The sequence below is a fragment of the Hyperoodon ampullatus genome (assembly GCF_949752795.1).
Source record: "Hyperoodon ampullatus genome assembly, chromosome: 16".
Classification (NCBI taxonomy): Eukaryota; Metazoa; Chordata; class Mammalia; order Artiodactyla; family Ziphiidae; genus Hyperoodon; species Hyperoodon ampullatus.
In genome coordinates, this window is record NC_136929.1 from 10,248,378 (window position 1) to 10,261,615 (window position 13,238).

The 13,238-nt window shown below is 39.7% G+C and overlaps 1 protein-coding gene across 4 annotated transcripts in view; it reads left to right on the forward strand.

The window, feature by feature from the left end:
* NALCN (sodium leak channel, non-selective) overlaps positions 1 to 13,238 on the forward strand; it is a gene marked incomplete at both ends in the record, with an annotated part of 256,682 nt that overhangs the window by 137,826 nt on the left and 105,618 nt on the right. For all 4 annotated transcript variants that reach the window (XM_079721892.1, XM_079721889.1, XM_079721890.1 and 1 more), the window contains one exon: positions 2,666 to 2,740. In XM_079721892.1, the coding sequence (XP_079578018.1) occupies positions 2,666 to 2,740 (75 nt within the window). The remainder of the gene's footprint in view (positions 1 to 2,665; positions 2,741 to 13,238) is intronic.

Below are 13,238 nucleotides of genomic sequence, written 5' to 3' on the forward strand. Positions count from 1 at the left end.
AGTCCTCAGGCAAGAAGCCTTGACGGCATCATTTGTTAAATACAGTTCCCCCTAAATTCACCTGGTAACTGGGGCGGCCCTCTGTGATAGCTAATTGCCTTTACCCGAAGGAAAATAAAACTTTTCATATCTCCATGATAAATAGGTAGTTTTGCAACATGGGTCCAGGTGGCTAAGTTATATTCCCAACTTCCCATGGAGAAGGGGAGACAGGGTGCTCTTCCTGGGTTGTAAACTGATGAGACTTATTTAGCTTTTAGAAAGATCTGTATACATCTCAAAGGGACAGAATTTATAAGCACAAGTTCTCCAAAGGAAATGCGCTAAGCAAAGGGAGGGGAACTGTGGCTTTCCCTTTTTAAATCAGGGAAATTATTTGTTTCTTTTTAGATTTGTGTTAGCCCTTTCCCTGTGGAAATAGGAAAGGCTGTTAGGTTAGGACACAGAGCCAGGGCTGCTTCCAGTGCCCAGGAGAGACAGAAGTGGTGTGAGACAGCTCAGATTCACAGCGGAGCCCTTCAGGTGGCCACTCTGAGTCAGGGAGAGGAAGCAGGAGAAGGGAGACTCCTACCCCGAGGGTACTTTTGATGATAACGTCAAGGTCAACCTCAAGGTCACAGGACAAGGGCTAGACTTGGAGTGAACTATGAAATGTCCTGTATAGAATAATGTCTGGTTTAGAGTAAGCCTGAATATATCTGTGCCCAGATGTGCACAGTGTGGTGGATGTGGTGACATCAGTAAAAAATCTGTGGTCTAATAGAGAACAGACATGTGGTTGCCAAGAGGGAGAGTGTATGGGGGAGGGATGGATGGGGAGTTTGGGGTCAGCAGATGCAGACTATTATACACAGAATTGATAAACAACAAGGTCCTACTGTTGTTCCTATATCACAGGGAACTATATTCAATATCCTGTAATAAACCATAATGAAAAAGTATATATATATATGTGTGTATTACTTTACTGTACAGCAGAAATGAACACAACATTGGAAATCAACTATGCTTCAATTTTTAAAAAATTAAACAAAAGAAAAAAGATCTATGTTCTAGACCATTCTGTATCCTCTTTAAGTTCTGGTAGGATCCCAAAGGCTGTGGCTATTCACAGGAAGAGTGCTGGCAATTGTCCCAAGCCAAACATTGTCAAAACTTCATAGTAGTTGAGGCTTTTTTTTCCCCCTTGTTATATGCTCATTAAACTTGGAAAAAAGCTAGCCATTAACTTCTGTATAATAATCTCTCTGGTGCTTAAGAGTCATGACTAAATTGCCTCGATTTTCTTACCTTTGTGCTTAACAGTCTAATAGTAACACATGGGAATAATCTGCTAAGAGGGAAATTAAAAGGAAGAATATAAATTAAGAGTGAAAAAGATTATTAAATGAATGTGGTACTTTAGAGAATTCAAAGTTGAAAGGGGACTAGAAATTAAAATATTTTTTAAATTCTACTTTTTTGTTGTTTTCTTTCTTTTACCATATTTACCCATTCCAAATGAAGCATATGCCTTTTTTTTAATTTGGGAAAATATGGTGAAATACAAAAAAAAAGGGAGGGGGAGTCCATTTTTTTCACAAAGGCAGGCACCGTTAACATTTCTAAAGTACCTCCTCCTAGCATTTTCTCTATTATTTCCTACTTGCACTTCTACCATATATACTCTCATTTAATATTGTAAGCATTTTTTCTACTGTTAAAATTCATGAGTGTATTAGTTATCTATTGCTATAGAACAAATTATGAACAACTTAAGAGCTTACAACAATACACATCTATTATCTCACGTGGATTCTGCAGCTCGGGAATCTGAGATGGGCTTAGCTGGGTGTTTCTGTAGTTCAGAGTGTCCCATGAGTTTGCAGTCAAGATGTTAGCTGGGGCTTCAGTCACCTGAAGGCTTTACTAAGGCTGAAGGATCCACTTCTGAGATGGGTCAGTCACATGGCTGTGGCAGGAGGCCTCAGCTCATTGCCACATGGGCCTCTCCATAGAGACACGGCACCTGGCTTCCAGCAGAGTGCGTGATCCAAGGGGGAGCGAGGTGAAAGCCACAATGTCTTTTCCTACCTAGCCTCATAAGTCACACACAATCCTTTCCGTAACCTGTTGGTTATACAGACCAGCCATATTCAGTGTGTAAGGGGACACACAAGACTGTGAACACCAGTGCCTCACAATGTCGGAGACTAGTTACCACAATGGACTTGTAATGGCTGCATGAATTTTACAATAGAGATCTCTATAACTGTATTAGCTATTTACATAAGGTTAGATGTTATTTCCAGTATTTCATTATTACAAATAACCTCTCAAGCACTTTTGTATATAAAGGTTTTCATTCGTACTTCAGGTTATTTTCTTTGAATACAGTCTTAGAAGTAAGATTGTTGAGTTATTTTTTTAAAGTTTTCTTAATTTTCATTTTAAATCAGTTTTATAAAGCAAATTAATATTTTATATTGTTTATTTCAGTTAACAGATGCATTTCCTTGAATGTATTTGCTATAAGTATCTTAAAATACCTATGCAGTGATTCACAACTCATGTTTAATGCATTCTATGTAAGTGTATATTTTAGGTAGATATTCTATATCATATATATAATATTTTGATACTTATGGCGTGTGGGTTTTTTCATTGCTATTTAACCATTTTATAGATCCTCCTGAGTTTGTTTGTCGCTGTTATTTTGGACAACTTAGAACTTGATGAAGATCTAAAGAAGCTTAAACAAGTAAGTAATGTATGGGGGATTCTTTAAATCGACATTAAAAAAAATAAGGACAAAACATGTGCTTACAGGTAGTATTAAAGCAGTTCAAGGTTCAAAGTAAAAAAAGATAGATTTTAATAAATTAAGACAATCTGAGTTGGCAAATAATTTTCTTCTAAGTTTAACCTTCTCTAATATCAACAAAGGAAATTTTTATTGCTTTATGATTATCCTAGGAATATTTTTATATCATTATTTTGAGTAAAATTAAGATGGACATAGAATAGTAAATTGAATTTAGATTCTCCTTCTGCCATTAAATGAAGGTAGTTTGGAAATGAAATGCCTCAGGGCCAGATTGCCATTTGGCATAATTATATGTAATACTCTTGATCCTCATCATAAAAATATTAAGCATAAACTTGCCTGACCACTAGACATTAAAAGAGAATTTAGTCTGGGTGCCCAAAGTGGTTATAAGAAATGGGATAGAATAATTGATCAACTGTGTGCCCAGTTGTATATGAAAATAGATTGGGTGTTATGGCATTGATAATCATATTCCAAAAATGTAAATGTAAATGTGTGAAGATTATGTTATTGATGGCAGAAAGATTACAGGTGTTATTAGCTATTCTCATAGTTTTTGTTCCTTGGAAGATACTTGGCTTGAATATTTGACTCTGTCAAAGAGAAGAGACCCTCTGAGAAGCAGAATTTATAAAAGGGGGGAGCCTGGATAAATACTCTTGGATCACCTCCCCAGCACTGCAATAGTTAGGATTATTAACATCCCAGGGAAGATCCTATCTGGAATTTTAGGAAAGCCCTACACATTCAGAATTTTCAAGTTGGATAGAGTTGTCTACTTTTTAAAAAACAAAGACATAACCTATTTAAATTTTTGTTGTTATTTATATATTTGAAAATCACTTTAAGCATTTCCTTTTTTTACTCTTGTTTATTTCCAAAGCCTATGCTTTTAACCAAGGGCAGTCAATAAAGAAAAAAAAAACATATTTGATATAAAGATGCCCACTGTGAGCATATCAAGGAAGGATTTAAATTCTTCCCTGTCCTGGGGCTACACAGGCAAATGGTTATCTGGGTATGGTGGGCATGATTTCTTCCAGATTTTTTCAATTTGTGGCAACAGTGGTAGGTTCTTCAAATGAGGGTTGGGAAGTTGTTTATGCCATGGATGCAAATACTTCCCATGGTTTCTAGTTGTAGAAGAAATATGTAATTAGTGAGTTCAGAATTGAAATTGACCAACCATATAATTAGACACAACCAATAAATATCTCTTGCTGTATAACCACCTTGGTCCTTGCTTTACAAAGCTGGTATTTATTTCAGGATTTAAACGATTTTACTCTCTTTTTATTATTCCCAGAGAAGAGGATGGGGAAAATGTGAAAAAATAGTAGATTTTCTTAATGTTTCAAGTTCCAGAAAGCACTCTGTATTCCAAAGTCTGTCTTTATTCAGTTTAAACTTTTTTTTCAATCTTTGACCCTTTCCACCAACTAGTCTGTAGGGTCTTATGGCTACAGTCACGTTTGTGTGAGCACTGGCTCAGTGCCAGGTACTTTGTATTTTCATTTATTTAAATTTCCCAGCAACCATGTGATGCAAGTATTATTAATAGCTTCATCTTACAGGTGAGGAAACTAAGGCACAGAGAAGTAACTTGCCTAAGGTCTCACTGCTAATAAGTGGCAGAGTTAGGATTTGAACCCAGGCAATTTGGACCAAAAGCCCAGACTCAGCCTCTACACTATACTGAGTCACATTAAAGCCATATAAATGCCAAACATGAGCCATGCCACTGTGGAGAATCATTCATAAGACTGTTAGTTACTTGTTGATAAATAATGATATCTTAGATGACAGAAATGTCATTATATTCATGAAATAACCATTGATGTGACAGGCAGTTTCTTGAGGAATGGAGGTGAATTAAGCTACCCAATCATTAAAACTATCCAAAAGGCAGATGATCTAATTAGAGGGACTGGAGTTAGGACTTTGGCAGAAGCTGAGAGCTGAGATGCTTACCATTCACTCCACCTGATGGCAGACACTGGCCAAAGCACCCGTTCCCTCAGGGACCTTCTGGAGCAATGACCCTCCTTAGACACAGATATAAGGTGCTTGCAGCATATTAACATTTTAGAGAGGTCTCTAGAGACTTAATGTACTTTATTATGATTGTGGCAAAAACAATTGTGTTAAAATATACATGTTGGTGCCTAGACATTTTTCAAAAGTAATAGAAACCAGTGTGAGCCACCTCTAAAATGGAGACGTTAGATATGAAACACTGAACGGGGGCTATTAGAAAAAGTCGGTTCTCATGCTTGGGAGAAGGATTATGTCCCTGGAGGGGGATGGGATAGGAGACAATGGTAGAAAGCTGAATGGTACAGTGAAGAAACTAGAATGGGAGAAGAGAAAGAAGTGAAGAAGTGAACGAGGAAAACATCCAAGAGATGAAATTAAAGGAAAGAGCACAGATTATTCATCTAAGCCAGTGATAAAGGGGGAGAAATGTGACCGGATGCTGCATCAGATTGCTCCATGCACCAGAGCTTTTGTGGAGAAGCTCCCTGAGGCAAGCGCAGTCTGCAGGATCCATGGTGCTGGAACTGTATCCTTCTTAAGTAGAAACATGCTACTTATTGCTTCCCCATTATTTTCTGAAGTTGCCTCCTTGCCCTTTAAGACAGTGGTTTCCAGCCAGGGATACTAACCCATGGGGCTCTTCAGGAGAAACTATGGGACCAGCAGCCTTCTTTAACACTTCAGGAAACCTAAAGGGAATTGTGCATTTGCCCGACTAAAATGCCTACTTTAATACTTTTAGCTGGAAATTTGTGAATTCTAGGCAGCAGCACTACTTCCCTAATGCTAATGCTCTGAAGGCTCTTCATATATGCTTTTCTTTAAGGAAAAAGAAGCAACGTTGAATTATTTATTGCTTAATAAAGGCATTTTGATAGAAACTTTTTTAAAGAGAGGACTCAGAGGGCAATAATTAAAGGGCTCCTTGGGGATGACTTTGGGTAGGTTCTGATGTAAATGCTCATTCCCAGGCCAACTGTCTCCATGCCATCACCAATGTTGTGCCTTTAGAGCCACTAATGTAGCTTTTCCTTTGTCACTCTCCAAAATAAATAATGCTCTGAAAAAACATGCCAATTATGCATTCACATAAAATTCATCTATTGCTTTCCTAGCAGCAATATAGCACTAGCAATCATTTCCTAGCTGCCATAATTTATGTGACCCTGTATCTAATTAAATAGAGACCGTGATTCTCTTTTCAGCATCACCAAAACCCAATACAGGACCTGGAGATAGATAGAGATAGAAATAGAGATATATAATGGGTTTTTACATAAGATCAGAAAATTGACTAGAAATGAAATTGTCTGTAAATGTATAATTTGGCTGCCGAGAAGCCAGATCAGTTCATATAGAGGCTAAAAACGCCCTTGGCCTACTGCTGTCCTCTAAACAGCAGTAGGAAACAATGACCTTCATGCTCTGTGATGTAGCAAAGACACTGGAGAATGTAGGTGGAGTTTTGCAAACTTTGAAAAGGAAGAGAATTCTTGCAGCTTTAATGATTTTTGCAAATTCAGTGCAAGACAGATATAAAGGGTTTTCTTTTAAGCAGTAGAAGATTCATTAAACTATGAGAAAAAGAAAGACCCATAGAGAAGCCTCAGGGAAAAGAATCATTGAAAAGGGAAGTAGAGATAGTCTGTGTAGATTAAGTTCAAAGCTCTGAAATTAAAACTGTTTCCCCAGCTCTGTATTAAGTCCCATTTGAGTGTTGTCTGGTTCAAATTTGATAAAGTTTCGTCTTTTATGACGTCCAGTGCGTAGTGAGGGATGGACATGTAAAGAGACTTCTCTCTCTTGTTGATTATGATTTTAACAAAACAACAAAAATCTTAGTCCTTTTAAAAAGATGAGCTCCAAAAAAAAAAAAATATGAGCTCCAGGTTAATGTTTCTCTGTAGCCTTCCTGGGGGCTTTCATTTTCATCTCTGTCTTGTCTCCTGTATTGAAGTCATTCTGGATTTAGGGCAACAGCAAGGGGACAGAGTAGCCACTCAGCTAAGCACCGTTTGCCATCTCCTGATCTGAGTCGAGCCTTCAGTCTTCTCAGTACTTTTTCCATCTCACAGGAGTGAACTCAAACGAACGTAACATGAAAGAAGGATGCAACTGTTACAATAATAAATATTCCCTATTGAAAACTACCTGGTGCCAGGCACTTCATATGCAATTACTGAATTTAATTCTAAATGTTAAAGGCACAGAAACTAACATTCAGGGAGATAAATTTCTTGCCCAATTTCATATAATTTGTAAAGTGCTTAAGTTGGGATCATAAGGGCTTTCTGACCCCAATGCAGGTGACACACAACCTGCTCAGAGAATCAGTTCATTCATTCATTCTAAGGCGAGTGTCTGGAAAATGGGTTGGTTTAGATGCTTGCATTTTTGGATCAGCAGATTCTCTCCCTGTGGATGTGTAGACTGGAGGTCAAATTGTAATCAGAATATAGCTCAGTGAGCTGGGAATCAGTGTGGGGTGTGGAGAAGGAGGGTTGTGTGATTCAAATACGTAATGGTATCAGGCTAATGTCACTTGAGGTATTCCTTTTACTAGATCTCCCCATTTTTGTAATCCTGCGGTCTGAATGCGCATCTGCTGTACTTCAGATGTCGTGTTAGGGGCACCAGACATAACGATGAGCAAGACATTGTTCCTGCCTTCAAATAGCTTATGAACTGGGCTTCCCTGGTGGCACAGTGGTTGAGAGTGCGCCTGCCGATGCAGGGGACACGGGTTCGTGCCCCGGTCTGGGAAGATCCCACATGCCGCAGAGTGGCTGGGCCTGTGAGCCATGGCCGCTGAGCCTGCGCGTCCGGAGCCTGTGCTCCGCAACGGGAGAGGCCACAACAGTGAGAGGCCACAACATTGAGAGGCCCGCGTACCGCAAAAAAAAAAAAAAAAAAAAAGACTAAGATGATAAATGTGATGTTATGTGTTTCTGACCACAGTTTTTTTTTAATTTTGATAAAAAATTGGTCACCATATTGGTAAGGTGGTGAGAGCAGGCTCAGGGATTCTGGTGGTGCAGAAGCTGGGTTGCAGAGATGAGTGATGACAGCTAAGAAAGTAAAGACGAGCTGTTAACCTTTTTCTCTCAGACTTCTCATGCTCCAAGTTTCCAGACAGACCACCGGGTTACGGACTGATTCTTAATTTTTGTAGCTATGTAGTAACATCATTTACTACAGTGCTACCCAACCATTTTTTTTTCCCATTGCGGTTTGCACAGAGAGTGACATTTGTACAACAGCTGGGAATCACTTGCAGCTGGAGGCATCCAACACTAGGATTTCTGCTGCTCCGGGAAAAACTCAGCTGCCCAGGGGCCAAGGATCAATACCCCAAAGAAGCTATAAATCATCAGTGGCTGAGTTGGAATACTCAGCATTTTACCCAAAGCCTTTGATGTAACCCAGCTCCGCTTGAAGCCACTCTCTCAATCTTTTGGTCAGAGATGACTCTTTTGTTGTCAGTTTACAAATTATTACCCATAATTTAACATAACTGAAATCTCAAAAGCTCATCTTATATAGCACTTGATCTGCTGTTTCTGATAGAGCTTCATTGTTTGGCTTCTTTTAAAAAATAAATTCTTAATGCCACATTAAGACATAAACAACAATAAGATCTGTTTAAAGAGATGAAGTAGCTAAGACTGAGAACTCTTCAGATCAGGGTTCAAGCTAATTGGTTACAACAGAAGCTAAGAATTTGAGGATATCAATTATCAGCATAAGAAAACAGCCTAGAGTGGGGAGGGACAGATAAGATGGGGGTACAAACTACTGTGTATAAAATAAATAAGCTACAGGGATACGTTGTACAGCACAGGGAATATGGCCAATATTTTATAATACCTATAAAAATGGAGTATAACCTTTAAAACTTGTGAATCACTGTGTTATATACTGAAACTTACATAATATTATAAATCATCTATACCTCAATTTTAAAAAGAAAAAGAAAAAAAAAAAGACAGCAGCCTAGAAATCTAGAAGTCAATGCAAAAATGGGGAGCAGCCAACTGGAATTTTGGAGTTAAACAGGTACTAGTCAGGGATCCAGGAAGTCAGAACAAAACAGACAAGGTACCTGTTAGAATTGATGTCTTCCTATTATGGGTTGAATTGTGTCCCTCAAAAAGAGATACTGAAGCCCTAACTCCCAGTACCTGTGAATGTGACCTTATTTAAAAATAGGGTATTTGCAGTTGAAATCAAGTTAAGGTGAGGTCATTAGGGTGGTCCCTAATCCAATATGACTGGTGTCCTTATACAAAAAGGAGAAGAGAGACACACAGAGACAGAGACTAGAGCGATGCATGTACAAGCTAAGGAACACCTGGGGTGTGGACCGTCACCAGAAACTAGGAGAAAGTCTTGAAACAGACCCTCCCTCAGAACCTCCAGAAGGAACCAAGCCCATAGACACTTTGATTTGGGATTTTCAGCCTCCAAAACTGATAGTAAATTTCTGCTGTTTCAAGCCACCAGTTTTGGGTACTATGTTACAGCAGCCCTTGGAAGCTAATACACCCCCTGGCCTCAAAAACAAAGAACCGCTTTGGGCCGCCAGGAAGTAACAGAGCTGAAGGATAGTAGGTGCTCTCAGGATGGCGGGCAGCTTTCACCAACCAAGAACATCTTTCTCAACAGATGGACTTATTTCCTTTTGCCCTTAATCAAACAAGTCCCATAATAATAAATCTTATAAATTTGAGACTTTCTTGGAAGAAGCGTTTCTCTAAGCCCTTCCAAAATTTCATTCTATGTGTGATTGACCCAAACCAGATCACTTTTAGAGGCTGTTGTTTTCAGAAACCTTGCTCTTTGCCTCATCCCCTGGCACTCAGGATGGTTAATAAGGCAGCTCAAGTCTCTCTTGACATTGAACAAACATAAAATGAAGGGCCTAAGACCGTTCAAGTTTACATTGATGAGTTGTCGGTTGTGTCAACTGTGCTAATTCAGAATTACTTTTATTACAGTTTATCACAGCATTCTACAAGATAACCTCTCGATTTTTTTCTCTTAAATTCTGAAGTATCTTTAATGAGAAAGGCATTCTTACAAAATCAGATGGCTCTTGACATTATTACGATTTTTTTTTTTTAAGTGAGGTTTGGAGGGAAAATGTGTACAAACCAGGCAAGAGGGTTACTCTTCAGCATGCCCGGTCCTCAGCCCCCTGCCCAGCCATGGAGACACTATCTCACTTTGCTTTCTTTAATCATGAAAACAAAAATTTTAAACACCAACAGCGCTTTATTTCCTCAGATCCTTTCACAGGCAGTGGGAAACTAGATGGTTATGGTTCTAAGAAAAAAACGTGACAATTGGTTTTCAGTCTTCTGCAGTGTCTTGCAGTCATTGAATTGCAAACAGGCTCGTTGGTAGCTGCGTTCAGACATGTTTCAGGAGTGAGGTAGTGAATTTTCTCCTCTGTGTGCCCATACACGCAACATGAGGTGTTGTCATTGCCTTGATTCCCTTGGGACTCAGCTTTCACGCAGTCCATCTGTTCTTTGTTCTGAGAAGCCCATGTACTTGTCTATTCCACCCAAAACGTTTCTGCTATCTGCTTGTTCATTCAATTCCTTCAGTCTTTGAGTCCCTACTGTGTGCAAAACACTGGGCCAGGCATTAAGGAGATGAGAATAAACAGTTAAATTTTCTGCTCTCATGGAGCTTAGGGTCTAATGGAGGAGTTGGACATCAATCAAATAATCAGAGCAGTGAATAAATATTTATAACGTGAGATGAACTTTCTGCAGAAAAGAACAGCATTTGAGTGAGGAGTTAATAGAAGACCTTGACCCAGATGGGGGTCAGGGAAGTGGCGAAGGAGAAAGAGACACTTGGGCTGAGTTATGAAGGAGGGGCAGCCGTGAACTTCATGGGGGGTGTTGATAGGTAAAGGGAGGGGAGAGCCTTCCAGAGAGAAGGAAACATGTTCAGCATGACCCCAGAAAAAAGTGGTGTAAAGTGAGTATAGAAAAGTAAGTGGGGCATAGACCATGCAGCACCTTGAGAAACTTTTCCCTTGGGGACTTCCCTGGCGGTCCAGTGGTTAAGACTCTACACTTCCAATGCAAGGACGTGGGTTCAATCCCTGGTCAGGGAACTAAGATGCCATGTAGCATGGCCAAAAAGAAAAGAACTTTTCCCTTTGCCCCCAGAACCATAGGAAGCCACTGAAGGCTTTTACGATGGGAGGCAGTGTGAATGGGAGAGCTGTTTGGGAAGCAAAATCAGCAGGGACTGGGTGAATGTTTAGATTTAAGGACATAAATGAGAGTCTCAAGGATGAGTCCTGGTTTCAGGTTCATCTCCTTGGATGGATGATGATACCATTCACAGAACCGAGAAACATTAGCACAGAACTTTATTTGTGGGAAAAGATCATCACTCAGTCTTGGATGTGTTGAGTTTGTGATGGGTTTGAGACTCAGCAGAGACACCTAGTACTTGGTTGCATGTGTGGGTCTAGAGTCTACGAGCAAGGGCTGGCTGGCTAGAGATACAAATATGAACGTTCCATATCATTCTCAGTTGTTTATCCAGTGCCTGCCATGTGCCAGGCACTGTTCTAGGCCTAAGGGGTAAGTCAGCAAAAAAAACAGACAGAAATGTCTGCCCTCTTTGATTCTTCAGTCCTAGTGACGCTCTCTGTACTAGTGGAAGTTGTAAATCTGGATGAGATTGTATAGGGTGGAAGGAAAAGAGATCCCGCAGCCTTAAGGAAAAATAATGATGCTGGTGCTGAATGATGCTGATGCTTTGCCTTAGGGAAACACAAACAATCCATCTTTGTTTTTGTCCCATGTAAATGTTTGTTCTGTTACAAATAATCAACACTTCTTCTGTCTCAAGTTCAACCTCCCAATGGGAGAAGAATCTGATGGGTCCAGCTAGTCAACATCCTTCCTTTTAGGCTGGAATTTTGTATCTCTGCTTCTCAATGCTGGTCAGCCATACAGAAAGCCATCAGCTTTGAGCAGGGTAGATCCAGACCAAACCACAAAGTGGGCTCCCCTGAAATGTGGCTGGTTTCCTAAGACAGTCCTTTCTTCTCCTAACTCTCCACGCTGGCCTCTGCTCTGGAGGAGCTAGACCCCAAAGAAGGAGATGTGAAAAGACCAGGTCCCCATCCCAGTTCTGGAAAGGAAGTCATACTTGTGGGGCTGGGGTGGGGCAAGGGAGCAAGGCTTGAATCACATATGAGACCGGGTTGCCCTGGACTGGTGTCTTTATAACCAAGGTGGCCAGAAAGCTATGGAGCTTATCTAAGAAGGGCAACCAGTCTTCTTCTTTATTCATAACTGAAGGTTTCCTTGTCGGCCTTTCCTTACATTCTACCCGCTGTCCTTGCTCAGCAAGTGTCACCGTGGGAGGCGGGGCATGGCTGGCATCCTCACTCACAGCCACATGACGATGGAATATTTTTTCCTCTGATATTAAAAGAATGACTTAGATTATTACTAAGAAATGAGAAATGTATACGTACGTTATTTTAGTTGATGTTATCCCTCTTTCCATGTTGTTTTGCATAAAATATGTTAATGTGAATTTTCATAGTGCATCTAATAAGCCCTCTGCCCTCAAAGTATGCAAAATTGAACAACTGTACAATCTACCACAGGCATACTCAGGAATGATACTTGGAAAATGCATGATGGTTGCCTGAGATGGAATTACTTAAGAGGACAGAGCATGGGTGGGAGTTCAAGACCCCAGTGTGGAGACTCCAGTACAAAATATGTGTCTTCCAAACCTCCGATTTAAAGTGTGGGATTTATTTCATAGTAAATACCATCACTGACACTAGTTACCTGTAAACTAAGGTGGAACAAATAAAGAAATTTATGGAGATAATGAGAGCCAGATTTCACACAGTCAGAGAAAGAAGTTACAGATAAGCAAAGGGAAGATGCCAGAATGAACCCTCTGGCAATTGGAATAGGAGTATCAGTATGAACTCAGTTATTGTAAGATAGATAGATACATAGATGCACAAATAGATATATAGATACACAGATACATCAGTAGATATATAGACATAGATATGTAGATAGATACATGGATACAAGGGTAGATACATATATACAGCTCTATGGTTACATAAGATACAAACATAGTAAGTAGATACTAAATATAGATATGTGTGTATACAAGGGCTCATATACATACATATATTTCCTAGGTCTTTCCTCTGGGCGAGCCTAGAAGCAGTGACATGCCAGTAACACCAATAAAACCCAGTCCTAAAATTTTCATTTCTAAAAACCATTCTCCAATAAAACAAATCAATATTCTTTGGAGAAGTGACTGATTCTAGAGTTGAGGCAGGGAAAACACAAGATGAGACTTAAGTATAATATTT